Source organism: Plectrocnemia conspersa, unplaced genomic scaffold (genome assembly GCF_051122295.1).
Source record: "Plectrocnemia conspersa isolate PC_06_02 unplaced genomic scaffold, ASM5112229v1 ptg000001l, whole genome shotgun sequence".
Lineage (NCBI taxonomy): Eukaryota > Metazoa > Arthropoda > Insecta > Trichoptera > Polycentropodidae > Plectrocnemia > Plectrocnemia conspersa.
The window spans coordinates 7,620,155-7,646,253 of NW_028277165.1; the positions used below are offsets into that span (position 1 = coordinate 7,620,155).

The window sequence follows — 26,099 nt, forward strand, 5'->3', positions numbered from 1 at the left end:
CAATGCTTTGTATTTAGTAGGTGGAGAAGGATAAGCATACCAGAAACTTTTTGGAAGAAACTGCACAATACCGAATCGTTATTAGGAGTTGCTTTAGCATCCACCGTATTTCCCAGATATTGCTCATTCATCCTGTTTTTTTTACTATCATATTTAATAATAATCATTAAATTTATACCTGGCTATAATAAAAAATGAGTTTGTGTCAAAATAGCTAGCAGGCTTAATTTTTATGTAACGTCTTATTTTTTCTAGTTAAATGAATATTTTTAAGCTCCGTAGCTTATGCTAGAAATTATATTTTGAGTTTAGCATAATACATTATATATAATTATTAGCTGTTGCAATTTTAAATGACGCTAAAGCTCACCGTATGAGAGTTTTTGATGCTTTAACATATTTGCTTAAAAAAATATTTACAACATAATTGATTTAATCTATAAATATAAGACCTAAATATTTGTTAAATATCAACTATTTGCATGGCAAATAAAAATAAAAATAAATTCACGAGTAAAATTGTTAAATTGCGTCGGATGGCTCAAAAATAATTTTTTTCTACACAAATTTGTTGTAATTTATTGAAATAATATGAAATAAATATGCGTTTAAAAACGTAAATTGATTAAGTTATAAAATTCACAATATGCTCTGTAATTGTTCGGTCGCCGTGGGGAATATTCCGATACGTGTAAATACACAGGGCAGTATTATTTTGTTAATGTATTATTTCATTTTATTTTAAAAACATAAATATGTGAACCCTGATGATAAGTTTGGTTTTAGATTCACTGTGGGTTTTTGAATCTGAAAAGTCTGGCGATTATCATGTAGAAATTAACGGTAAATCACTTAAAACTTTTTTTAAGCGTTTTACTGAAGTAAGATGTTTATGGATATACATATATTTTTTATTTATTATTTAATGATATTTTTATTACGAATCTAACCATCATGACTTTGAGATTTCCCCAAATCACCATATACAAACAAACTTTATTTTGATATTTCACATACAAACATATACAATAAATCAACTCAAACATATGCTCATATATCTACATCTCATATACAAATATATACAATACTCAAAGATATTTTACAAAACAGAGGAAAAAACAATTATGCTGCACACCTAAGATGGATGAGCACAATCGAACATACTTTTTCCAGCTCCTCATAGCTATCGCTGAAAACATGTGTTTGCCAAGCTCGTTGAGAAGCTAGTTGGCACGTGCAAGAGGAGCGTTCTCGAGAAATTACATCTTTGTCACAACAGACAAAAATAAGAGATACTCAACGGCACTCTAAAGGTAATTAAAGGATTTATATCTAAATCTTATTTCATTTATTTTAGAAATTTGAGAATGTAGTTTTTAAATATAGTTATGTGAGGCGTAACATTTGTGTAATTTTTGATTTACAAATATTTAATAATCTTACTTACATATACATAAATTTATGTACTGCACGTGAAAATTAAAAAGTATCTTAACTTGTATAAAACAATTATTCACAGGTAAATTATTCTGTATCAATTCCTATACTTAAAACGTAAACCCAAAACATAAAACTCATCTATCTAAAATAAATTTTATTCATTATTAAAAATGTATGAAGCAATACTTTTGAGTATTATTATGTAGAATATTTTCAACTATAAAATAATAAGAAAAACTGTTTTTTTTTAAAGAACTATGGAGAACGCACAAATTCGTTATTTTAATTTATTACTTAGACGCCGGGAAACGCATATATGCGTCATTCCTTTTTTTTACTTAATAATATGTAAAATCATTTTTATTACAACCTTATGGTTGTTCTTTATTTATTTTTTTCAAATAAATTATTTTTTCAATGGTTCTCAAAATACATATTTTTAATTTATTAAGGTAGCAAAAATGGTTACCAATTTGAAGAAAGTGGTAAAGTAAAAAATAAAGATGTATCTTTATTATTCAAATTGTTTAAATAAAATGCGCAAAAGCTTTCAAGTGGACTGTAAAATTATTTGAAAACATTTAAAAGTCACATCTATAGCCCTCAGAAAATTGGACTGAAAAATTGATATTTTGCAGATGCGAGAATTTCTTATAGCACATGTACCTATTAGAATGGTGTGAATAATGTAACAATATTAAAATGTTTATTAAAAAGAGAGATTAATTTTAATCTTGTATTTTGATAGACTGATCTAGTCCAATGACACCAAGATGATCAAAAATAATAAAATAATTTTTAATTGCTAAATATTCAATTCTGCAATTTCTAAAATATATTAGAAATTCAACATGAATATACTATACCCGGTCAAAGGATTATAGCACTAATTTCAGGGGTGAACTGCTAGTTCTAATTCCAAACCCGACCCATTTGATTCGTTAAACCAATTACACATGTTAACGAAATTCGATGCCGGCTATTGGGTTACGTCGTTAATTCCGCTCGGATTTCAGTTTGCCGAGACAGTTTTGCAAACAGCGACCGGGCCGCAAGACATCCCTTTGGCCCTTTGCAAACGACCGGTGGACGGATGCGGCCCAAATTTGACGTCCGTTCCCTGCGGACGCCTTTGGCACTCGAATGCCCTAATTTGGAGAGGCCGTCTACGGAATCCCAAGTGTCGAGCCCAGTCGAAAGTCCGCCTTGTTAAGGGTCTATTGAATATTTTTAAGGGATGTGTATGATATTCATTATTAATATTGTGTGGGAGAAAAGAGGGTTTAGGAATAAAAAAAACTCACCTTTACGATGCATCGGCGAGTATGTAGCTTTATCAGTGAATTGTGCTTTGGACGTCTTACCTAAAAAAATATAATAAAAACAGTTTTAAGCATCTGAAATTAAATTCGAGGGTTTCACTTAACATATGTACATCTTTACAGTTGCCACATTGACAATAAATAGTCAAATATGTAGTATGTACATAGTTAGTAAAAGTGTCGTGATTGCTCTGAGATAGTATTTAACTAAATGAGACGTGAAAAATTTGTTCAAATAAATCATATGTTATCGGAATATCCTTAGCCGTTAAAATTAAAAATAAGATATTAAAACCATTTTGTAGCTGTCCTCTATACAATATCAATGGGATGAGAGATATGAGGTAGAACGTTTTTTAATCACACTATATAGTTACACCATAAGTCACACCATAGTTTAACGAATATGTGCATTAAATAAAAAAACTCACTTTTCTGTTTCGGAGCCCGAGGATGAAACACAAAATTTGAAGATTTCGTTACAAAGACTGTTTTATAAACAAAAGAATTTAATACTTTTGAAATCAATAATGCAATATTTATTTTTATTAATTATAATTAAATATATTTCCTTTGTTTCATTTTAAGTTATGCGCGTCCGGAAGCGGAAGCGGAAGCGGTTTAAAACAATTATATATAAGATACTTTCCTTGGACACTTTACTTATAACTTGACACAGAACCACCACTTCGCTTCCGTCTTTGAATAAACGAGGGTTCAAATGCATCGAGACGACCCTGGATCCGCTTTCCATAGATCTAAGCGTCTATCAGATCCAACTAAGCAGTCACCTAAATTTTAAGAGTTCAAACCGATCTTCAAGAATATTTGGATACTATACGATAAATATACTACTTTAAACATAATTAATTTATGCCATTTGAACATAAAAATACTAATGTTGCATGTAGTAAAGCGTTTGAGCTGTCTAAGAAAAAATGAGTATTCGTTAAAATGGGAAACTACAGTGAGAAAGTCACAAGCTACACAAGGTTAAAATTTTCATTGAGTTCGCTACCCTTCTGTTACTATTCGTCCCACCGAAAAGTGGCGGACAACCAAATCTCACATAGAAAGGGCCATGGATATATGGTAACGCAAGCATTCAATAATCACTTCGTAGCATTTCCTCACAGGCTCTTTCTCAGCCCGCGTTATACAAGCGCGCGTGACAATCGTAAATTTAGACGGATTTGGACCTTTTTCAAATGTACCTAACAAGAAGACAGTCAATGTCTTTACAACTACTCTACCAATTTTTTTACGAACCAATTAGATATTTTGAAGGATAAGCAAGTATTAACAATGACCGTTTGGGGCCTTTATAAATATACGAAAAGTGTATAAGAAAAACCACAAAAATAAACAAATTTTATTACACCAGAATATCTTTGCAATTGGTTGATGCGTCAAAGGTGTTTATATCGAGCAAGCGTAAATAAGCGTATACATGACGTCAATCATTCACTTATATTTATTTTTTACTTTCATTAATTACACTCGACTTTTAATATACTAGAGTTAATTCTAACTCTCTTAGCGGAACTATGCACTTCGTCCAAAAACGCAGCAGCTTCCCTCTTCACGACAATTCTAGTTTAAGTAAGACGTCCGAATTCCAGAGTTCAACCTAATATTTGAAGACGAATGGATTCAAGACTAAAAATACATTACGTATTATTAGTAATTATACAAACTGCACATTACTCAAAAACTATTAGCTAAATTGCCGCTGGAAAAGCTGGTAACAGTTTATTTTATAGCCATACATAAATTACAACATATGTATCTAGAGAAATAAAGATGCCGATATCAGGCTGTGGAGCTGAAATGGCAGGTCATAGATGATTTGTCGTGATTGCTCTCGTCTCCTGACTCGTTTCTGTTACTGTGTTTCTCCTCATCCGACTTCTGTGTTTCTCACTGCGTGTACCAAGTGTAATATATTTTATAATGTTGGTTTGAAAATCGCAAATGAAGATGTTTGCGGGTCAATTACGTCGCTTCTTAGGCTAGAAAAACAATAATATTATGTGCGTGGTAAAACGTATTGTATAACGCGCATCCTTTCCAAGCAAAGAGTATTTTTTTAGCGATACTTGTACTTGTGATGTACATTTATGTAGTAACACTATAATATGCCTTACTTTTGAGACGTGTTGGGTTCAATTTTTGTTAATTTATTACTTGTGCTGTGCAATATTTTTTATTAATAACGCAATTGTTTAATTAGAGTAATTAGATAAATTAGATCTCTCTTCCATTGTTGTTAAAAAAACGGTGTGTAATCTTATTTTTGGGACGTATTTTAATTTGTTCGAAATGGTCGTTAAAATTACTTCTAAATTATAATAAATTGTACAGGTGGTTAAAACACCGATATTTTTTATAAACTATTTTTAAAGATAAATATTGTATATTAATGTTGTTTTTTTCTCTGATTTTTTTTTTAAGAAAATAAGGATTCATATTTATAAATGCTATTTTGAAAAAAATTATAACACAGATTGTCGAGATACTTACAAGGATCTATTTTTCACATGCTAAACCCATTTATAAACTATTGATTACCTTAATCAATCTTACACAGGACTTTAAGCACAAGGTAGTTCAAGTATATACATAGACGGTTTAAAAAAGAGGGTGTTCAGCCAAAATAGTTTGCGAAGCTATGTCGTATAGTGATAAAACATAGCTATAAAACTTCTAGAGTTGCGTAAATGCTGCGTGAAAATCAACATACCATACAGGAGAGAAACATATTTTGTATGTACTTTCCATTTATTTTTGAATATGTACGATACTATGTATTTTTAATAGTGAAATAAATTAAATGCGCATTGTTGAACACGGTTATTACGTTACATTGTTTTTCTAAAATATCATCAAGCGAACTCCTTATTCAATTAGATAACGTCTTATAATAATACAATTAAAATAACTTCGCACAAAGGTGCTATAAATACCAATTAACGTAAATTGCACTCGTTTTAAGCGCAGGTACCATTTTCAAACTCGCTCTTCTCAGGTTCTAGGCGATCGGTCCTCGAATAATTTTATTCAAGTGCTTTATCGCAAAATCTGAGCTTAGTAATTGGAGATATGGACCAAGCATTTGCAGGTTCGTTAATTCGCCAGGAGCCGCGCTTTTAATGATCGAATAATTCGAGGGCTTCTCGTTTGCGGCGTCAGCTCGATGGTACCTACCACACACTTTTTCCCCCACTTTCCTGGGATAATTTCCTTTTTTCCTAGCGAGGCGGTAAAACAATAAAGGCGCTCGGGGACATCATTAAAGGGCGTCTCGACGCCACTGACGAGGCGAACAAAGGTGTCCGGACTGAAAGGATGTCTTATATCGCTATGTATGTGCCTGTGTATGTAGAATCATTTTATTGTGCCACGTAGTCCAGTGTTAATAAAAACATGTTATTTCCGGTACTAATAATACAATGTTGCTTGAAAAATAATTGCGTTTTATGATCACATTATTCCAAATAATTACTATACAAGTTTAATATTCCTGTGGTGTAAAGTTACGTAGTCAAGAGTTGATTTTTGAAGACCTTACCCTAAATGAAGCAATATTTTAATATGTAATATTTTTTCGTCTATCGTTGTTTCATACAAGAGAGCTAATTATTAAGTAACTTCAAACAAAGCATTGACTCCTTGAATAAACAGCAGCAACTAAGCAGTATCTGTAAGACCTAAAGTGTACGCTGTGGTGCTTTGAGGTGCCGGGGCTTCCTTACAAGGGCGCTACTATTACAAAACTTTCATAAGTTTATAATTTTAAGCTATGCTCAAACAAAGCTATGTTATAAATTAACATTTTTTATGCGCTTTATGGTACAATTCATTGCATGTTTAATATAACGTCTATTAAATTAAGCATTTTTAAGTTGCTAAAGGAGTGATGTCGATAATCCGCCAATGCTCTTTTTTTCAAGTGCCCTAGAGAGTTGCGATCGCGTCCCTTATAACTGCACGTTGCGGCCGAAACGTGTGCTTGAGAACGCTCCTCCTACGCAATTCAAAAACGTTATAATATTAATAATACCAATTTTTCCTGAATATTTTTTTGATATATTTTATTACAGCGTATTAAATAATGACTTTAAAAGGCACTATGAATATAATAAAAATACAATAGTAGTATAATATATATTATCAGATTTATTTAAAACACAATATTAATGTATATATATACATTTTATTAATAGTTTCATATTCTAAAGTAAATCTTTTACTCCCATTACTGCAAAGGCCATCGCATAGTAATAGTCCACATTGAAATTGAATAACTTTGTGCCTTATCTGAAACTGCTTTCAAAGAAATGCCGTCAAAACGAGATAGAGGAGGCGCGATATGAAATGTACCAACTTTTCTTCGACCTTGTATCTTCTCTTTTTACTGAAATTATTATATGCGGGATCAAACGACTCTAACTTTTTATTCGCAACTTTAAAAATCCATTGCGTCCATATCGTCCAATATACATATTCCATATTGGGGCGCGTTTATGTAACGTTTTTCGTCTCGAATGGTAAAAGAAAGGCCCTTTTCAAAGGTGAAGCCTATGCAAAATACATTTCACATACGCGTGTATCAAACATGGGCAGAATTCAGAATAAAGTTAAATCAGGATATCGCTTGCAAAATTAATATAGTTTGTGCTCTGTACATATCACAAGACTGTGTTTGTTCAACCTGCGAGATCGATACCGAGAAAACCCTTTGAATATGTAACTTCTTGAATTTATTCACCTTACTACATGGAGCAAAGCAATGTTATCAAGAGGCGTATTGTGTTCATCAAATTAATACGTACAATATTATCCCTTTACATTTAAATGTAAAGGGATATAACTAGCATTATGATTAAATAATTAGTTAAGGTCACGTATGATTCGAGTAATATCACAAATTGTAGACTTCCATTTTTTTATAAAATTGCTTTTGCTATATTATGTATATATTTTTAATTTGCATATATTCAAAACAGTGCGACAAGATTTCGCTGCAAATTTTATGCGCTTATTGATATGTCAGTTTCGTCTGCGTTGATCACCACATCCTCACAGCGAGGAAATTCCCTCTATCTTCCTTCCGGTGAAACATTCTCGACTGATTGGCCACAGTGACTCTAAAACTGCGCGACAATCTTTAGCAATAATAAAATATTTCTATAACATTTTATTTATTTTTCATATAGCTTTATATATCAGTGACTATACACTCACCCCTCGATTTACGCGGTAGATACGTTCCAGAAAATATCGCGTGCACTCCAAAAAGCAACTCAAGACACCCTGCATGGGCAGCCGACATGGTTCCAGATGTAGGTCAAGTGCAAGAAGTGGGAGTTAGCCATTAGTACTGATTAATAATGATATACTTATTTTTATTTTATTTTATTTTTAGATTAAAGTAAGACCATCGTGGCCTAACAGGTTACCCCAATGCGCCACGATGGTCGAAAACAAATTTTAAATTAATAAAACATAAAAAACGTATATATACATAAATATAACAAAAAATTATTAAATATCAAAATTAAATGATACAAACTGGATCAGATCCTCGTAGCTAACATTAAATAAGTCAATATGTAATGCCAGCGTATTAAGGAGCCGGATGGCCACAGCTATAGGCGAGTCGGCAAGTGCGGATGTCCTAGCCCTAACGGCCATCAAAAGAGGTCTCGATCGTGATTCTCGAAAATGTTCCGGAGCCCAAAACTGGAATTCCTCGAGAATAGCTGGATTGTCGAGAGCACCTTTTAGTAATTTAAAAAATGCTTAGCGACATACAGCTTTCTGCGAGAACTCTGCGAATCATATCCCAACGCTCCTAAAAGAAAGGCGCTGAGATAATAACCAAATGTCCTTTTGTAAAGGTATCTTAAATACCTTTTGAATTTTTTTCACTAAAAGGGAATATTTGGCTATTCGGGGATTCCAAATTATAGATCCCGATTCAAGAATGCTACGAACTAAGGTGTCATAGAGGATGCGAATAACTGACAGATCGTCAAAGTGAAAGGCATTCCTCATAGCAAAGCCATCTTGGAAGATTTATCACAGACGTCGTGTATGTGTAGAGAGAACCTCCATTTGCTCTCGAAAGTGATTCCGAGATCTTTAGTGGAAGTTTCTCTACTCAAAATGTTACCACCGAGATGGTAGAAATAAGCTGATGGCGAACGGGATCGAGAAAATGACACAGTATGTCACTTTCCGACACTAAAGGGCAGACGGTTAATGGAAGCCCATCTCCACAGAGAGTCTAAATCACTTTGTAGATAGAAGGAGTCCACAACAGATCGAATGCATTTATATAATTTTAAATCATCTGCGTACAGAATAAAACTTGAATTTTTAATTGCTGTATTTATGTCATTAATAAATAACACAAAAAGCAGAGGTCCCAGATTGGATCCTTGAGGAACCCCCGAAGGGGTAAAATATTATTTTGACGATCGTCCACCCTAGCTTACAAACTGTTACGATTGCTTAGGAACATTATGATTATGAACATTTATGTAACGCACTATTCGGTTTTATTCTTTAATTTTCTCGTTAAACCTTAAACTATTTTAGAGCATTGACTACATTATTGTAATATAAATAAGAGTGAAAAAATTAAGAAATTATGTATATATACATATATAGGGTTTCAAGCATTTTGAAAGCTTTGAACAGTGACGTTTGCGGAAAGTGTTTGTTAACGATCGCAAATCTCAAATTCAATTAAACGCATTCAATTTTATGGGAATCCTCGACTCTTACGCATGACCATATACCCAAAGCTATCTTACAAATATGAGGTTACAACCTTTGGTAATTCCACTGCCATTGCTCATTGTCGCCTTTTGTTTTCCAAGTTCAATTAGACGAACAAATTACATTAGTGCCGACAGACAAACACCCACAGACTTATTGTATACATAGTAACATTTGCAGACCCAAAGGGATTATATTATACAGAGTGATGCATAAAGAAGATTACATTAAAAATATATCGTTAAAAAATATGCTTGATACATAGATTTATGTGCGTGGACGGTTCTGTATTGAATAAAAATCAGGTCGTCTTAAAGCTCTTGAGCTCCTGACGGCATCAAGTGACGGCTGGAGAATTAATTTGAAACTATTTACATTACATAAAACGATGCATTATATAATCGATATTTTAACTACATATGTTCACTGATGTATTACATATAAAAATAATGGGTCAACCTGTATTCTCGTATACTTGGTATGCATATATCTGAGTGTACACATATTTCCAAGGACGAAGGGACGTACATATTTTAACTCTCAAAACTTCCTTTGTCATTGCTAAAGTTTTATTTTTTATTATTATTAACACACACCTGTAGCACCAGTGGGTACATTAAGGGAATTGAGGTAATAAATATGGGAAGAGAAGTGAAATCTTGGAAAATTTACACATTCGGATTTTCTTTTTGGACTACTTAAAACCTGGGAAGGTAGCAGCTGCCAGGTTTAAATATTTTTGGCAAGTATCGAAGTTACACTTCTGTGCTTTTGGCATAGCGCCACATACATATTTAATAATAAAATAGTTACATTCAATCTAAGATAATAATATATTTACACATCGCTTATAATAAAAGTGTTTAAATAAAAATAATAAAAAAATTTTGAACAACCCAAAGGCCCCGACGAGATTCGAACTCGTGATCTCCTGTTTACTAGACAGGCGCTTTAACCAACTAAGCCACGGCGCCGACGTTAGTTCTATATAAATTTCACTACCAGTTAACCGTTATTTTTGTTTACACATACATATTATAAGTATATATTTACATAATATATTAATTAAACTGTAACCACTTGACTTATTGTTATTTGACAAATATACAATAATTATCATACAAATTTATATCATACTTACATTTTTTGCGGTTATCATAGTGTAGATAACAATGTGCTTAAAATAATCTAATGCAATAACACACTTACATATGTAAATTCTACTGGTACCTGTTATCACTACTTTCACTATTGAATATAAAACTAACTTACAATAATATGGTGTACCATATCAACTGGATTGAAAATAAATGACTATTTAAAAAAAAAGGAAGCTATTTTTTTATTCAGTTTCTTACACCCCTTATTTTTTATAAACTTAAGTTGGGACACAACGCTACGACAGCAGGTAGAAACATCAGTCGGAGAAGGGTCTGCTAAAAATAGTATCAGATTCTGATATGAAAAAATCGCATTCCCGATATAAATCTCAACTATTTTGATACAAAATGTAAAATGTTTTATAACCACAAACGTGCATTTTTATATGCTTATCTCACCTGCACGATTTAAAGGGCATTCTAACGACTATTTCTAAGAAACATAATAATTGAAAAGACATCTCGTGACCGAACAATTGCATTTATAATTGCACATATTATATTTCCTGGACCTACCACATCTGTCCCGAAACGTTAATCACCCAAAAGTACCGCGAAACAACTACTCTATGTTTGGAAAAGATGCGCTCTATACAATATATCCTATTCTGAGCATGATATTGTTGTTCTTATGGTTACCGATCTACATTTTTTTTAGCAAAACATCCTCATCTGTCTCGAACCAGCATTATGAAAAATGTGACACTTGGCCACAGATGGAAAGACGCGACATAAACGCAGAAGGGAGACACTGCGGAGTCACAGCCACCAAGACACTGCATCTGAGAAAGTATCACGACAAATTCTAGCTGCTCGACAGACATCACAAACGACAATAATACAACACCACACGCCAGCAAAGAGGTTCCATTCCATTTCAGCTCTATAATTTATATATTTTCATAAAATAGTTATCTAAAACTTTTTTATGTATAATATAATACATTATTTTTTAACCATATTATTATTATTTATTATTTAAATTATCTACAACTTTTTTAACATGCAATAAATTAAAGTGTCGTTCTCAAACAGATGTATTTTACATTATTAATTATACCATTAATATACAATATACATAATATAAATAGCAGTGGTCCTAATTACTGAGCAGATGTAGACTTTATCAGTGGTTGGTAATGAATATGTTATCTCTGTTAAATATTATATTTTAATTCTGTCTATAGTATATTATGATAATATTTTTTTAAGTATATAAAGTTTAAAACACGTAATGCTCTATAATACTTAAAATAAAAGTAAATAGTGTGTATGATAAATAGCATATGTGTGTATGAACCTGTATTCATTATTAAAACTAATATTTAATATAATATATTTATAATATTTAATCTTCACGATTCAATATTCAAATACTTAAAAGTAACGAATATTTAGAAACACTATTTGTAATTCAACGCCAATAATAGGAAAAAATCAAACAGCAAAGAATGTTATTAGAAATTTTGGGAAAAAAATTGGCAGAACACCCACAAATGCACAATAGCCACGCAGACTTTCGAAAATCAATAACGACCATCAAAAGCTGTCAATTACAACAAAAAAGTTGAATATTTTTTATTTATAAGCTTTGTAACTAGCCTATAAAAACACTGTCGAGTAAGCATTGATTTATCCATCATTTGTAATAATCGGACGGTGACCTTGAAATTATTTTTTACAAAAGTTTTGATTTTGAGGTGGAGCTGAACATTCATCCAAGCTTCCTTAAAGAATCATTATAAAATATGTAAATTACGACCTATCATGAATCACCCAATAACAAAGAAAATCACTATTGAGCTCGCTCACCGACGGATCAATTTGACTTTGCCGCCCAATACTGAGACCTACACTGTCTGTACACATTTTAGTAAACTATATATTTCGTACAATAACATGTTATCAACTCAACGGCGTCAAACTAGCTTCCAAAATCACAATACTTAGGCACTGATTAAAAATTTAGTGTATTTAAAAATATGTTTATATTAAGGAACAATTTAAAAAGCAATAATTAGCTTAAAATGTTAGATGCAATATAGATTTAAATCATTCTACTTTAATGGTTTCTGCGATTATCTAATAAATAGAAGTGTGTATATAAATATATACAGTTTAAAAATCATTTACAGTACAATGAATCCATTTATCTCATAAAAGGACATGCGTATTTTAATCATTTTTATGATAGTTTCAATATTTTTTATTATACTACATATAACCAGTAGCGTAGCTAGGGTATGTGCCGCCCAGGTCGATCCTTAAAATTGCCGCCCCCCATACATTTTTTGCAGGGTCATAAAATCAGCTTTTCTTAAAACAATAAATTGGTTATTATTAAGATCTTGTTATTCATGGATTTATATATGTTTTAGTGCATTCATGGTTAAGAACCACACTAGAGGATCCCATCGCGAATATGCCGCCCCCAAGCAAGTGCCGCCCGGGGCGGCCCGCCCCCTCCGCCCCACCATAACTACGCCACTGCATATAACTAGTTACAATTTGGTAGAAATAAATTGGTTAACATTCTAAATACATCTAAATATGCTTAGTTTTATTTTCGCAAAATATTTAAGAGTGAAATTAAAATCATTATGCATTTTAGATTTAGGGAAATATATTTGTGTTTTACAAGAAAAAATATATATGGGTAAAATGTACGCATAATAAATAATACTCTAGCTGCAAAAGTATTATAATTTTTGTCTAGCACATATCGAAATGTAAGGTAATAGTTAAAATTATTAAAGTTAAACCTACCTATCTAATAATTTATTACTCTACACGTTCTTGGGATTAACATAAAACAATTTAATATCTAATATAGTGTACTCCTTCTATATTTTTATATATTTAATTTATGACACTGTTTAATACATCTCTTTGTGCAAGATCATTTAATACAAATATCTTAAAAAAGCTTATTAACCCTATCAATCTTTTAATTGAATCCAATTTTATTTACGTAACATACTTTTCCACTTAAAATCAATACGTTATGTTACATTCATCATTTATTTAGACAGTGACTATTCATTCATCTCGAATTAAATTTATTCGCTAAGGGAACATGCAGTTGAAATTGATACACGTTTGATTTCCCAAGGGAAATTGTTTATGTACATATGTATATAAATAAATACATACTTTTATATACAGATTCATGGCTATTAACATTATAATATATATGTAAAACATATAAATCAACGCCATTTTAACTGTTGAATTTCTTTAATAGAATTTTACTATAATGTGGTGTAATATAAAACGAGCACGTTTCGTATTCGCTAGCCACACGCGCAATCGACTGCAATGTTTGCCTTTAATTCTCATTATAGCTAAACAAACACTAGCTTTCAATTTACTTTGGACACATTGAAATCCAGCGACACACAAGATGAATCAACTCCCATGGAGTTTACGTGGATTAGTGCAGCATCAATTACAGATGGAACTACATGAAATTAGATCAGAGATTTAGCCTCACTTGACAACTAAAACTAAGTAAGTACACTAGAACAAAATACTGACAAATTCCAAAGGGTATTACCAATTATTATTATTATAATATAATTCCTTCTAATCTAAATTGAATCGTTCCTAATGAAAGCTTTGGATAAATGATTATTTATACAATTCAAACAACATAATTCCTTATCGAGAGAGCCGATGGACTTTCGTATACACATTTCGACACAAACAGGCGTCTTTCAAATCATACTTTAATGTATATTTACTTTATCCCATTCGATTTTCTGACACTTTTCGGAACACATCTCGCCGCACAGTAGGATAGAATATACTTCCATATGAAAGTCATATTTAAGCATAATTTTCTTTGATACAAATATTATTTACCATATGGATATTTGTATATTTAACATCATTTTTAACATATAGTGAAATTTATTATTAAACAACTTAAATTTTAATAAAATATTGGGTTAAAAATCAAGTTTTTGTAGTTAAAAAGTTAAGTTTGTGATCATATTATTTTAATAAGATGAACTTTTAAATAAAATATAAAGCTTCAGTTTCATCATATTATTTTTATGAACTAAATTTTTATATACAAAGCTTTAGTTTAAGGCATAATAAATTCTTGCATTTCGTAAAAAAAAAAACATAAAAAAATCTTTAAATGATAATTACATATAGATTAAATTTAAGAACTATATCAAATTTTGAGAAAATATCTTTTTGCCATAAAATTATAATTTTAGTAACATATTTGATTACCCAAAAACTAATTTAATACCCTTTCAATGCCATTTTATGGCAAAAATAATTTAAAAAAAATAGTTTTTTATTAAGTTCAAGATTTAATTTCATCATAATATTATTTAAAGAAACTAAATATTTAATTTTAAATACATGGCTTTAGCTTAAAATTTGATAATTTATTACACTAGAACATTTTGGCTTCGTCAAAAAAATATTACAAAATCAAAAAAGTCTTTTAAAAATCTTTATATGATTGATACATTTAAGTTCATATCAAGAACGACTTTCTTAAAATATTATTTGAGTCAAAACCATTTGGATAGATTTTTTCAACTATTATTGTGTCAGTAAAACGTTTTTTTTATATAACATTTAATAAATATTTAGAATAATAATAATACTATATATAGTAAATATTTTGAATATATATTATATATTTTTATAGAAAATAATTATAAATTAATCTTTCAGTGAAAATTTATATGCTACTAGTTTATATTAAATATTTAAGAAAATCCACTTAGAAATGTATTTTATCCTACTGTACACCACATGGTTCTCAGAACACATTTTTTTACAAAAGTTTTTTCTTGGTCTTTTTCGTTTGCTTTCCATCCAATTCTTTAATATATATTTCGCATCTGATTGTATATAGATACAATGTTTGTAAATCGTTTTACGGCATTATCACTTTCAATCCTTAAATTCTATTTAAAATATGTATAGCTACAAATTGTGTTAACAAAAAAGGCAAGAAAAAACGCTTTAAATTTAAATTTGAAGTATACGAGATGATACATAAAAACGCTGATAACAAAAAAAATATTTGTAACACATTACGTATTTTAAATCAAATTTATTTGTAAAGCATCAAGAGATTTAATAAGAAAAATACGTATTATCGATAAGTTAGGATAAAGCACTATAAAATTAATTGAGTAATTACACACATGATTGATTGATTTTTTATGAAACAAAAAAAAATTAAATATTTTCACTGCATAGTTAGGTATATAAAATTTTAATTACATTTTACCGAACAAGTTTTTCTTAACCTTGTATCATTTTTTTCAAAAAATAACCGCTCGATATAGTCCAATATTTGATTAGTCTAATTGCGGCTGTAAAATGAGCCAAAACGTCCCGTTTACGGAAATTTGTCGGTCAAGGTGATGTATATGGAAATTGATGACGCGTTTCAGTCGGATTATCGCAAAAATTTATTGCCTGTTGTCAATTATGATAATTTCGACAATGTTAAAAAAGACGCAATAAAAGTGTGCGGATGTAAAAAATTAGAACACGGCTCATAAAACGTGACGACTTTTATGATCAGAATGAAAAGTCTAGCTGACCTTCCACCTTTTCGCAGAGTGACCTTAAGAAAATATTTGAAAGACAAATCTGTGTGAAAGAGCCGTTTGGGTGTAACGACCGCTTTTCCGTGGACCGTTAAAGAAACGAGAAAAATCTCAATGAAAAGTTTTACGGTTAAAATGACGAGAAAAACGTTTTTTAGAATTATTTTTTGTATTTACAAGCATTGCAAAGGTCATGTTCAAAATAATATTAACATTATATATTAACACTATTAAAATTATTATTGTGTGCTAATCAATTTTCATAGCTATAAAATATGATATAAATAAATTCATACGCCAAAGGCCGTAAAAATTAGGTAGATTTCTCTATGTACAAATATGTTTTTTTAGCTGACTTTGTTCTTTGTTTATAACTCTAACATATTTATACAAATATAACCACTTTATCATTATTTATAAAACATCTCAAAGCTATGTTTTGCTGTACATATTTATCCTCTTTCAACATAATAAGATTGAATGATATTATATATAAATAATTAAATATATTTTTTTACTTATTTAATTCTTACTTTTTAGAAAAGCTTTTCATTATTAAATACATATCCAACTACAAATTAAGCCGTAAAATAATACGATTAATGCATATACTAGAGACTAGAGCTTTTTTTAAGCGATTTTAAAAAATATAATACACTCAAAATATAATTACGCGGTAGATACGCTCCAGGAAATATAGTGTAAATTGAGATATAAAAGGAAATTTGTAATAAAACGCTCGGATGATATTCACGTGTACTTTTTAGCGTACATTTAAAAATAAAGTAAATAAACAAAGTATTCAGCGAAAAATAACTCAGGACACACTGCATGGGCAGTGGGAGAAGTTCCAGCTGCAGTTCAAGTGCAAGAAGTGAGAGTAAGGCATTATACATGCTTTTGCACATCATATTGCTACACGTGTGAAACCAAATATGTTTGATTTGGAGTATTTAAAAAAATCTTTTTTCTTAACCGCGTTAAACGAGTACCACATAAATCGAGGGATAATTATAATATATGTTTTTTTAATGAGCTAATATTAGTTAAATATGTTTCATAGCGTATCTTTGATATGTGGACTCAAAATTGTTTATTGAATATTTTGTCGAAGCCAAAATATATTTTCTTAAAACATAACCTACCTATCAAAAAATATAAAAAAACTTATACTACAGCTTATATTTAAATTGTTAAAAACTATGAATTTGATACATATTTTTCAAAATCAAAATCAATAAAACTTAGGTTATTAGCATATAACATTTTATATTTGAATCGAGATATTTTATCTTTATATCAATATAATCAAAGCGAAAGGGTTAAAAAAAAGTTGAAAAACACATGAATATATTAGACACTCATCAAAAAATATAAGAATAATTCATTATTTTACAGCTGAAATTAGAGTGTAAATTATATTTTAATTTAAGTGCATAATTTTTGTGACTAAATTAAACTCAATTAAAAGTTTTTACATCCCTACCTTCTCTGAAACAAGTCCATCGTAGAAGATCTCCTCTTCTTTTGCAACTGTTCTTTCGGTACATCCTTCAGATCAACTGGTACACCTCCAAGACTGGTGCTTCTACTCCTTCCCCTCGTCCAAGACTTATCCTCAAAAATCGTCATGTCGTGAAACATGATTATATAAAACTAACAAAAAAACCCACAAGATACTAAAACCGAAAATAGAAAGAACCGTCGGATATTGTCTTTTTTCGTATGCAAAAGACGTGTGTTTGCGAATAATTTCGACGATACTTTACAATACTGAAGCCGACGACTGACTAAGCCAGGTTTCGATTCCAGGGTCTGTGAGCGAAAATAATGACTCATTGTTATCAGCAATTAGTATTATTGGCAGCCCACTGCGTCGCAGCCATACAAAAAATATAAACAAATATAATAGATATACTATATATTTTCAGCCTTGGGGGCTAAAACACCTATTGCGGATCGATTAGTATTTCGTGGACATTGTAGATTAGTAGCACTACTATACGGTGTTTCGAGAGAATTTGCTAGCGTTGGTAGTTTTCACTGGATTGGGGTCATAAAATGAACATAGCATACTCAAATTATGTGAAAAACTTGCATGTGTAATATCGATAAGCATTTGTAGCCAATAAATTGCCCATATATAATACGTACCAAATTTAGGCTTCAATTTATAATTATACGAATAAATACTAATTTACAAAATCTATGTAAAAGTAATAACTCTACTTATTAATGACATTTTCTTCCACTATTCTAATTGATTTACTACGACCAAGTAGTCATTAAATAAATTTGACAACTACATTGTCACTAAAATAATTACTGTAACGTCTTATTCATGGACCAATAATAATATAAAGTGCACCTGATTCAGAGATAATTTGGGGGGGGAGCAGATAAAAACATTTGACCCCCCCCCCTTAATTTGGCCATAGAACATGTCATTTAATGAAATACTATGAATTTTAATGAAATAGAAATGTTAACAAAAACACTACTGACTAGCCAAGTTTTGCTCCTCCCCTTGGAAAAAGCTGAAATGACGTCCCTGATTCTAAACTAAAAATTCTCAGATTACCCTTGAAGAAAATTTAAAAAAATCCTGAATCTAACCCGAAAATATTTATCTAAATATGTCATTTTAGTGAAATCATATCGAAATACATTTTCACCAGCAGATATATACATATATATTTTTACCATTGAAAATATAATTTTTCTAGCAGATGCTAGTAAAATTATATAATTTCAACTTTTTTATACGAATATACATTTACATATTAGTCATCATTATTTATTTACATGCGATGCATAAATGTTACAGTAAATGTGTATTTTTAGTGAAGGTATATTTTCACTAGTGAAGTCCAAATACATTTTCACCAGTGGATACATATTTCTATTAGCAAAAATTTAATTTATTTCATAGGCGCTAGTGAAATTATATGCTGCTCTAAAATGATCATGAAACTCAATTTGCCAGCTGCGAAACGTCCATTTGCTGTTTAAACCCAAACCTAACCAACACGAATTAACCAAACCTAAAAAAAATTTAAACGTAAAAGTATAGTTTTAACTTCCATTAGGTCAAATCCAAAATACAAACTAAGTGGGGAAAAAATTCTAGTCGTATTGAGTGACTAGAATAAATATGATAACACTATAAATAGAGAAATTTTTAATCAATGCAAAAGCTTGAACCATAAAATCAATGTTTTTTCTATGAGTCAGGACAGCTCTTTCATAACCAATTAAATTCCATTGCATTTTTTGTAGATCTAAAATCTTCAACAGCATAATAAGCCTACATACCTTTATATTTGTATTTGGTATATCTATTTTTGCTATTGAATACTTAATTATGGTAAATTAAAATAAAATACTCATTAAGCTGTAAGAACACCAAAAATATTGTACTATCAACAAAGTCCATATGATACAAACTGAAGAGATTCATTTTCAAAAGCTTCTCTATAGAAATCGGTACTAAGGTGGCATAAAAGAATGGATGTAACGGATATCCAAGCATATCTAACACAACACACTATTGTGTACCGCCAATCTTCTTAGATTTAAAATCAGTAATCAAATCAATTAAAATATCTTACCTTTCTGTTGTAACTAATGGCGACGTAGCTGTCGCGGCACTCTTCTCCTTTTCAATCCTATCAAACCAATGAAAACATTAAAATCTTTCCATAAAAACTAATAATCGCATCATCCATACTTGTGCGCAGTCCTCAACGATTCCAGACTTCCAGACATGTTAACTGAAGCTGCGAGTCTCTGCGGAGAGGTCGGACTGCTCGGTTGGCTAGCCGCATTCCTACCGTCGACTTCCCGACACTTCCCAACACTGAACATGCGATGAAGCCTGAACTTTAGAGCACACGACGGTGACTTGGGGCTCAGATCTATAGGAGATTTTGAACGCGGCGAGATTGATTTCAACTTGAGACTCATGGTTCTTGGGTGTCTCTGCATTTTATGTACGCAACGAGCTACTGTTTTTGCAGAATGCGCACCCGAAACTAAACACTGCAAAATTGCTTTTCGAAGGATATCGCGATTGGTACGTGGTTTCCTTAATTTATATCAAACCACATCCCGTTAATCAAACATAAAACAAGATAAGATTTATTGCGGTCAAATTGTATTCATTGACGTGAGGCTAACTTTTTGCAATATTTTGTATAGCACAGTATGTTATTTTGCATTTTGCTTTGCCACAAAAATGTATATATAAAACATGTTAAATTTAGATCTGTTTACGGGTTTTCTCTATAAAATCTCATTTCATTGATTTTCAACACTGTACACTGAAGAAAATTTAAGCTCGTAAAAAGCCATTAGTTAGCTACGAAAATTATCTATCAATTCAATACCAAAAACATGCCACCGTTAAGCAAGCTCACAGAATTATTCAGATAAATAACTTTTAAAGAAATATTTACTTCCGTGTAATGTTCCATCTCCATCAAATGAGTTTTGGAGTTCCACGAGGTAGCATTATGAAAGCAATCCTGTATTTAATATACATTACATGATGCTAATATGTCTATTATAAAGAACACAATGGCCATAGTCATAGTCGCAGCCAAATTTTGCAAAAGAACATAAGTAAGATCCAGAACTAGTTGAAAATATAGAAATTAATCCAATGAGACCAATACTAGGAGAGGAATCTGCTCATCCGAAAAGTTAAACAATTAAGATCTTCTATGAGAAAATGGCGTCTAAAACCTAGTTATGTACTCTGGACAGGCAACTTACATGGTGAACACATATTTGCGAGGAAGGAAAACAACTAATCAAACGAGTTTCTTAACTGTCATTAGAAAACAACTGAATATATAATATAAATCGATTTATTGAAAGAAACAGATGCAAGCAGTTGAAGGTTTTTTCCAGACAGGAATATATAGGAAATAAAGAGATTGTAAATATGAGTAATATTAAGAAATAATATCTATTTTGTTAGATTCTGTCAATATGCTGTTTTCTTTTTGTTAAGTAAATTTATACTAAAATTAAATTTTTCTTACTTAAAAATTCATAAATTTATTAGCACTAAAGCTTTATATAAATTTAATCTGTACTAGTATTAATATTATTCTACTAAATCTTAAACAAATAATTTTTGTGTTTAATTATTACTAGTTATGCTAAAACTTTCAATGATACATAAAAATCAGAACTTTATAGGCCAAAAGTAATAAAACAAATTATTTCTTTTTTGTGAAAATATCTGTGCAAATCTTATTTTATGCAGATGACATAAACATAATAGCACAGTTCTATTTAAGCACAAATCAAAACCCTTCATTAGTGTAATCAATGATGTTTTTAATCTTAATTGTAAAATTTAGTGTGCGCGTCATAATTAACTAATGTTTCATTGTGGAGGGTATGTTAACGCCAGATTTAAATACCATGTATGTTTGCGAACACTGCCTTGCTACAGCTATAAAACTAGCGTTAATGTTGTCCTCGTAGTAGGCTTTAAGTAAGTTATTTTTAAAATTATTTTTAATAAATTCATGATTTTGATTCCATATTCTCAAGATTTATTACCTAATACATATTAAAAATGTATGAATATATATTTCTTCCTCATTATTTATACCTTTAAAATATATATTTATTAAAAACAAAGAGTAACAAGGTAAGTAAATAACTTTAATAAAATAATATATTACTTAAAATATTACAACAAATCTACAACAGATTTAAATTCAATAAGATTCATATAAATATTATTTTTCTTCTTTTAGGTTATTCTTTTCTTCAAATTCATCTAAAACCTTCTCAGCTATTTTATCAGCTTCGTCTTGAATTTGCTCAACGGCTAAGACTTCAGGAATATAAAATTGCATCATATTTTGTACCTAGAACAGAATAATACATAAATAATGGAACAATATAAACACATAAATATTTCAAATACTAACTCCGTTCTTCAACGTAACAATAGAACTCGGACAAGAGCTACAAGACCCCTGCATCTTTAATTTCAAGACTCCGTCCTTGAACTCAACGAAAAGAACATCGCCACCGTCTTCTTGAACAGTCGGTCGAATTCTGGTATCCAATAATTCTTTGATCATTTGAACTGTTTCGTCGTCGTCTTCGTTTATTTCTACACAACAATAATAAACAAGTTGGAATATGTATACATATATTATATTATTAAAATTATAATTTCGCAAGTATATATTTGATTTTGCAATTTCAAATACTTGCAAAGAAAAAAATAATTGCCACAAAAAGAACATATTCAAAATTTTAAAATCAAATATATTAATAATTACATACGTGTTTCTCCAGAAGGTTGTGTATCGGTCAAAATAGGCAAACCACTAGCGAAAAAATCCATGATCGTAGCAAATATTTCTGGTTTTATAACCATCCAATCGATATCGTCTTCGGCCTTTGTAACTGTAATAAAATCCGGTCCGAAAAATACTGATTTTACACCTTCGATTCTAAATAACATTTTTCCTGAAATTATATAAATCAATATGAGACATAAAATATTTGAAATAACCATAAAATTCACTTACCTAATGGACTACATGCTGCCGAGCCTATGTTGGGAAAATCTATAGTTTGTCCCACTTCTAAAACTTTGATACCGGGATGAAACTTCAAACTATTAGGATTTGGAGTATCTTGCGTCTGAATGAACATGGTGCGTTTAATTATTTTATTTAAATTATCAATAACATAATCGTTATTCAAAAGAGATTTTTTATTATAAACAATAGACGAATGTGTCAAATTTGACATCCAGCTCTTCTGACATAACCTAAAATATAAAAATAAAAATCTCTTAATAAATCAGCCACATAGATAAATATTACAATTTAAAACAACATACCAAGTATTTATAATTAAATTTTATTATAAATGTACTTTAATTCATATTAATAAGGTATAAATGGAATTTTTGTAAAAGAATTTTTTTTATATATCACTATTTAGAATAAATAAATATTTGTAATACCTTGAAAGCCGTTTGGCATAAGATAAGTTCCTTAAAATCACTCGAAACATCGTAGTTTTTCTGTTTTATATCCTAAAAACGCATATCTATTTGACAGCTGAGTCGAGTATGTTTTGTTTCATAATATTTGGCCATAGCCCCTTTTGTAACAACCAAGCACCAGATTGAATATATAATTAGTTTAATTTTATTTTTATTTATTTTAATACAGACTAATATTATTAGAGATAGTAATTAATTAAGTGATGTGTTTTCTAAATTTAAATGTAATGTTTTGATTATTTTTCTAATTTTATTTTGAGCAAATTTATTATGTGGTTTCCATATAGGTCATCTTATGATGATGTCTGATGATGATTATCTTACCTATTTTCATATAGGTACTCTTATGATGATGTCTGATATTATGTGATGATTTTGACGATGGAAATTTTTATTCTTGATTTAATTGATAAAACAATATTTTATATAAATATGAATATTGTATTTGAGTATCACTGATCGATTATCGACGGAAGGGGGACTAAATATGAGAGGGGGGGTGCTAAGAACATAACGTAAATTAGATGGGAAGATTTGTGCTAAAAATTTTCAATAAGTGTAGGGGGGTAAAAAGTGTATATAAAATCAGTGTACGCTATTTATAGGCTTACCATAATAATAAAGCTCTAAACCAGGACAGTTAAAAATAAAAGTTTTCTCTGATATTTGTTCATTTTGGGATGTTGAGATGTGCTAGAGAGGAATGCAGTATTTTAATGAGAGCTAAACAAATGTCATCTCGAAAATTTTGTGAAACCGAGACAATCTCAATGAAACTGGGACGTATGGTACACCCAGTTATTTATAAACGACTAGCATTCTAATAATTTTTACTACATATTTGATTTAATTGTTTCGTAAAAATATTTTTTTAAAAAAGCTTTTTTATTTTATTTTTTAATATAGCACATTCTTTTCCTTATACTAATATACTATTTTCTGTATTTTTAGAGAAAAAACTTTTTTTAAACTACAATCTTAAAACAAAGTAGTAGATTTAACATACTAACGAATTCAATCGAAATATTTATAAGCTCATTTTTTTGATAAATTTTATTAAAATTTAAGTCAAACTACAGCAGGCTACAAACATATATTATCTACAAGAATAATTTTTAATCCAAAAGCTTTAATTTAATTTTTATTTTTAATAACGGATTTACGCATAATTGAATTATTTGAATAGACGCCATTTTTAAACAAGATGGCGGATCAGGCTGGCTGATGAACTTAGCCGAAAAAATAAAACTACGGCAGTTATCGAACCCTCAAAGATCGCTATATCCTAAATATATATTAAATATAAAGATTTAGCGATCTTTGTTGAAATAAGTAACAGCCTATAAAAAAGCTTCATATAAAAATGTTTTTAAGAAATTATATATCTTATGTTATTTAAATTAAATTAAATTTAAGTTATTTTATCAATTTTACTATAAATAAAAATATTTATTTTATATGAAAAGTAATAGATGTCAGTAGAGATTTTTAAATAATTTTGTATATATAGGGGTTAAAACTCTTTTATAAATATAATATAACCTAAAAATATAAAAACTAGTAAAAAAATACCAATTTATTAACACAGTAAAAAATATAAAGTATTTTATTTTCATTTTTTTATTAATTTCTTTCAGAGACAAATCATTAAAAATTGAATAGAATTACCTTAATCATTGTTTTATTACAAAATAGGCTGAAAATATAATTTGCACTTAATTATAATATTTGAAACTTTTATAAATATTTAATTGAAAATTCGACTATTATTATTTTATATGGTAACGACAATCCTAATAAGGTAATTTATATAATACAATAATTATTAACACTATATATGCACAATTAACTGAATAATTAAAAAAAAATTGGCTTTATAAGGTTACATGAGAAAAGACTTGAAATGAAGATCAAATTTCTTTAAATACATTATATAATAGTAAGTATGGATACAGATTTAAAGTGTAACCTTAATTACCTTAACATATAACAATTCAAAAACAATCTAATTTGGAAATAAAATGTTTTAATATTAATTTAGATCTAGAATACAGTTTTTATATTAATATATTATAATATACTTTTAACCCGTTCAGCGAGATTTGAAATGTGATCTCAGGGAGACGTGTCATATATATTTAAAGGCTCTCACTGATTCGGGTAATATAATCTCATATTATAAATAAATAAAATAATAGCTATATGAATATTGTCATAGGATCGTTTGGTTAATGATAATGTCAAAGTTTTAATCTAAATTATCTACTTTCTAGTATTCTATCAAATTATCATAATGAATACAAACTACAGGCAGTGACTGAATCTTCATAATACATAAAAATTGGCAGTTCTCGTTACATTAAACATTATTTTCAACGTTCATCTATGACTGTAATATAATACTACGCATCTTAACACTAAATTCGAATATAGGAATGTAACGTTTCGTCTCTAAATGATTAAGTTCTAAATATAACATACAAATGGTGCGTCGATAATTACAAATGATTCTTATCATTAATCATCGTTCTGCGTATTGGTCTTATGGAACGCATCTACAAACACAGCACGATGGGAAGAGGAACCAATCCATGAATATACCGGCACAATCCTGGTCGGGATCATAAGCCAAGAGCCTGTGCCATTTGTATTTCTGTTCACAACCGCAATCACCGGCGCAGCGACTGGTCTGAGTTTTACTGAAATTTACAAATGATCATTAAAATTATTGTTGTAGGAAAAAGAA

At 29.9% G+C, this 26,099-nt stretch overlaps 3 protein-coding genes and 1 non-coding gene across 7 annotated transcripts in view; all 4 read right to left on the bottom strand.

Moving 5' to 3' along the window:
* The window catches only part of RapGAP1 (Rap GTPase activating protein 1), a 390,544-nt gene extending 370,192 nt beyond the window's left edge, over positions 1-20,352 (bottom strand). For 2 of the 3 annotated variants that reach the window (XM_088205655.1, XM_088205647.1), the window contains exons 1-2: positions 20,033-20,352; positions 19,914-19,970 (exon numbers count right to left, since the gene is read on the bottom strand). In XM_088205655.1, the coding sequence (XP_088061781.1) occupies positions 19,914-19,970; positions 20,033-20,289 (314 nt within the window). In that variant the 5' untranslated portion in view covers positions 20,290-20,352. Of the gene's footprint in view, positions 1-17,788; positions 18,071-19,913; positions 19,971-20,032 lie in introns of those variants that run through there. The other variant, XM_088205665.1, reaches the window with a different exon arrangement.
* TRNAT-AGU (transfer RNA threonine (anticodon AGU)) lies at positions 10,452-10,525 on the bottom strand. The gene has a single exon. It is a non-coding gene; the product is annotated as a tRNA-Thr (tRNA).
* Positions 20,353-21,963: 1,611 nt separating the features above from the next.
* On the bottom strand, positions 21,964-23,465 carry LOC148238622 (NFU1 iron-sulfur cluster scaffold homolog, mitochondrial-like). The gene is made up of 5 exons (XM_088182994.1): positions 23,312-23,465; positions 22,869-23,113; positions 22,621-22,806; positions 22,257-22,444; positions 21,964-22,193 (listed from the first exon to the last, which is right to left on the bottom strand). The coding sequence occupies exons 1-5, from the start codon at positions 23,359-23,361 to the stop codon at positions 22,062-22,064; spliced, it is 801 nt and encodes a 266-aa protein (XP_088039120.1). The 5' UTR covers positions 23,362-23,465; the 3' UTR covers positions 21,964-22,061.
* Positions 23,466-25,017: 1,552 nt separating this feature from the next.
* The window catches only part of spz3 (Spaetzle domain-containing protein 3), a 53,841-nt gene continuing 52,759 nt past the window's right edge, over positions 25,018-26,099 (bottom strand). The window contains exon 5 of one of the 2 annotated variants that reach the window (XM_088192890.1): positions 25,018-26,052. In XM_088192890.1, coding sequence (XP_088049016.1) covers positions 25,896-26,052 — 157 coding nt within the window. In that variant the 3' untranslated portion in view covers positions 25,018-25,895. The remainder of the gene's footprint in view (positions 26,053-26,099) is intronic. The other variant, XM_088192882.1, reaches the window with a different exon arrangement.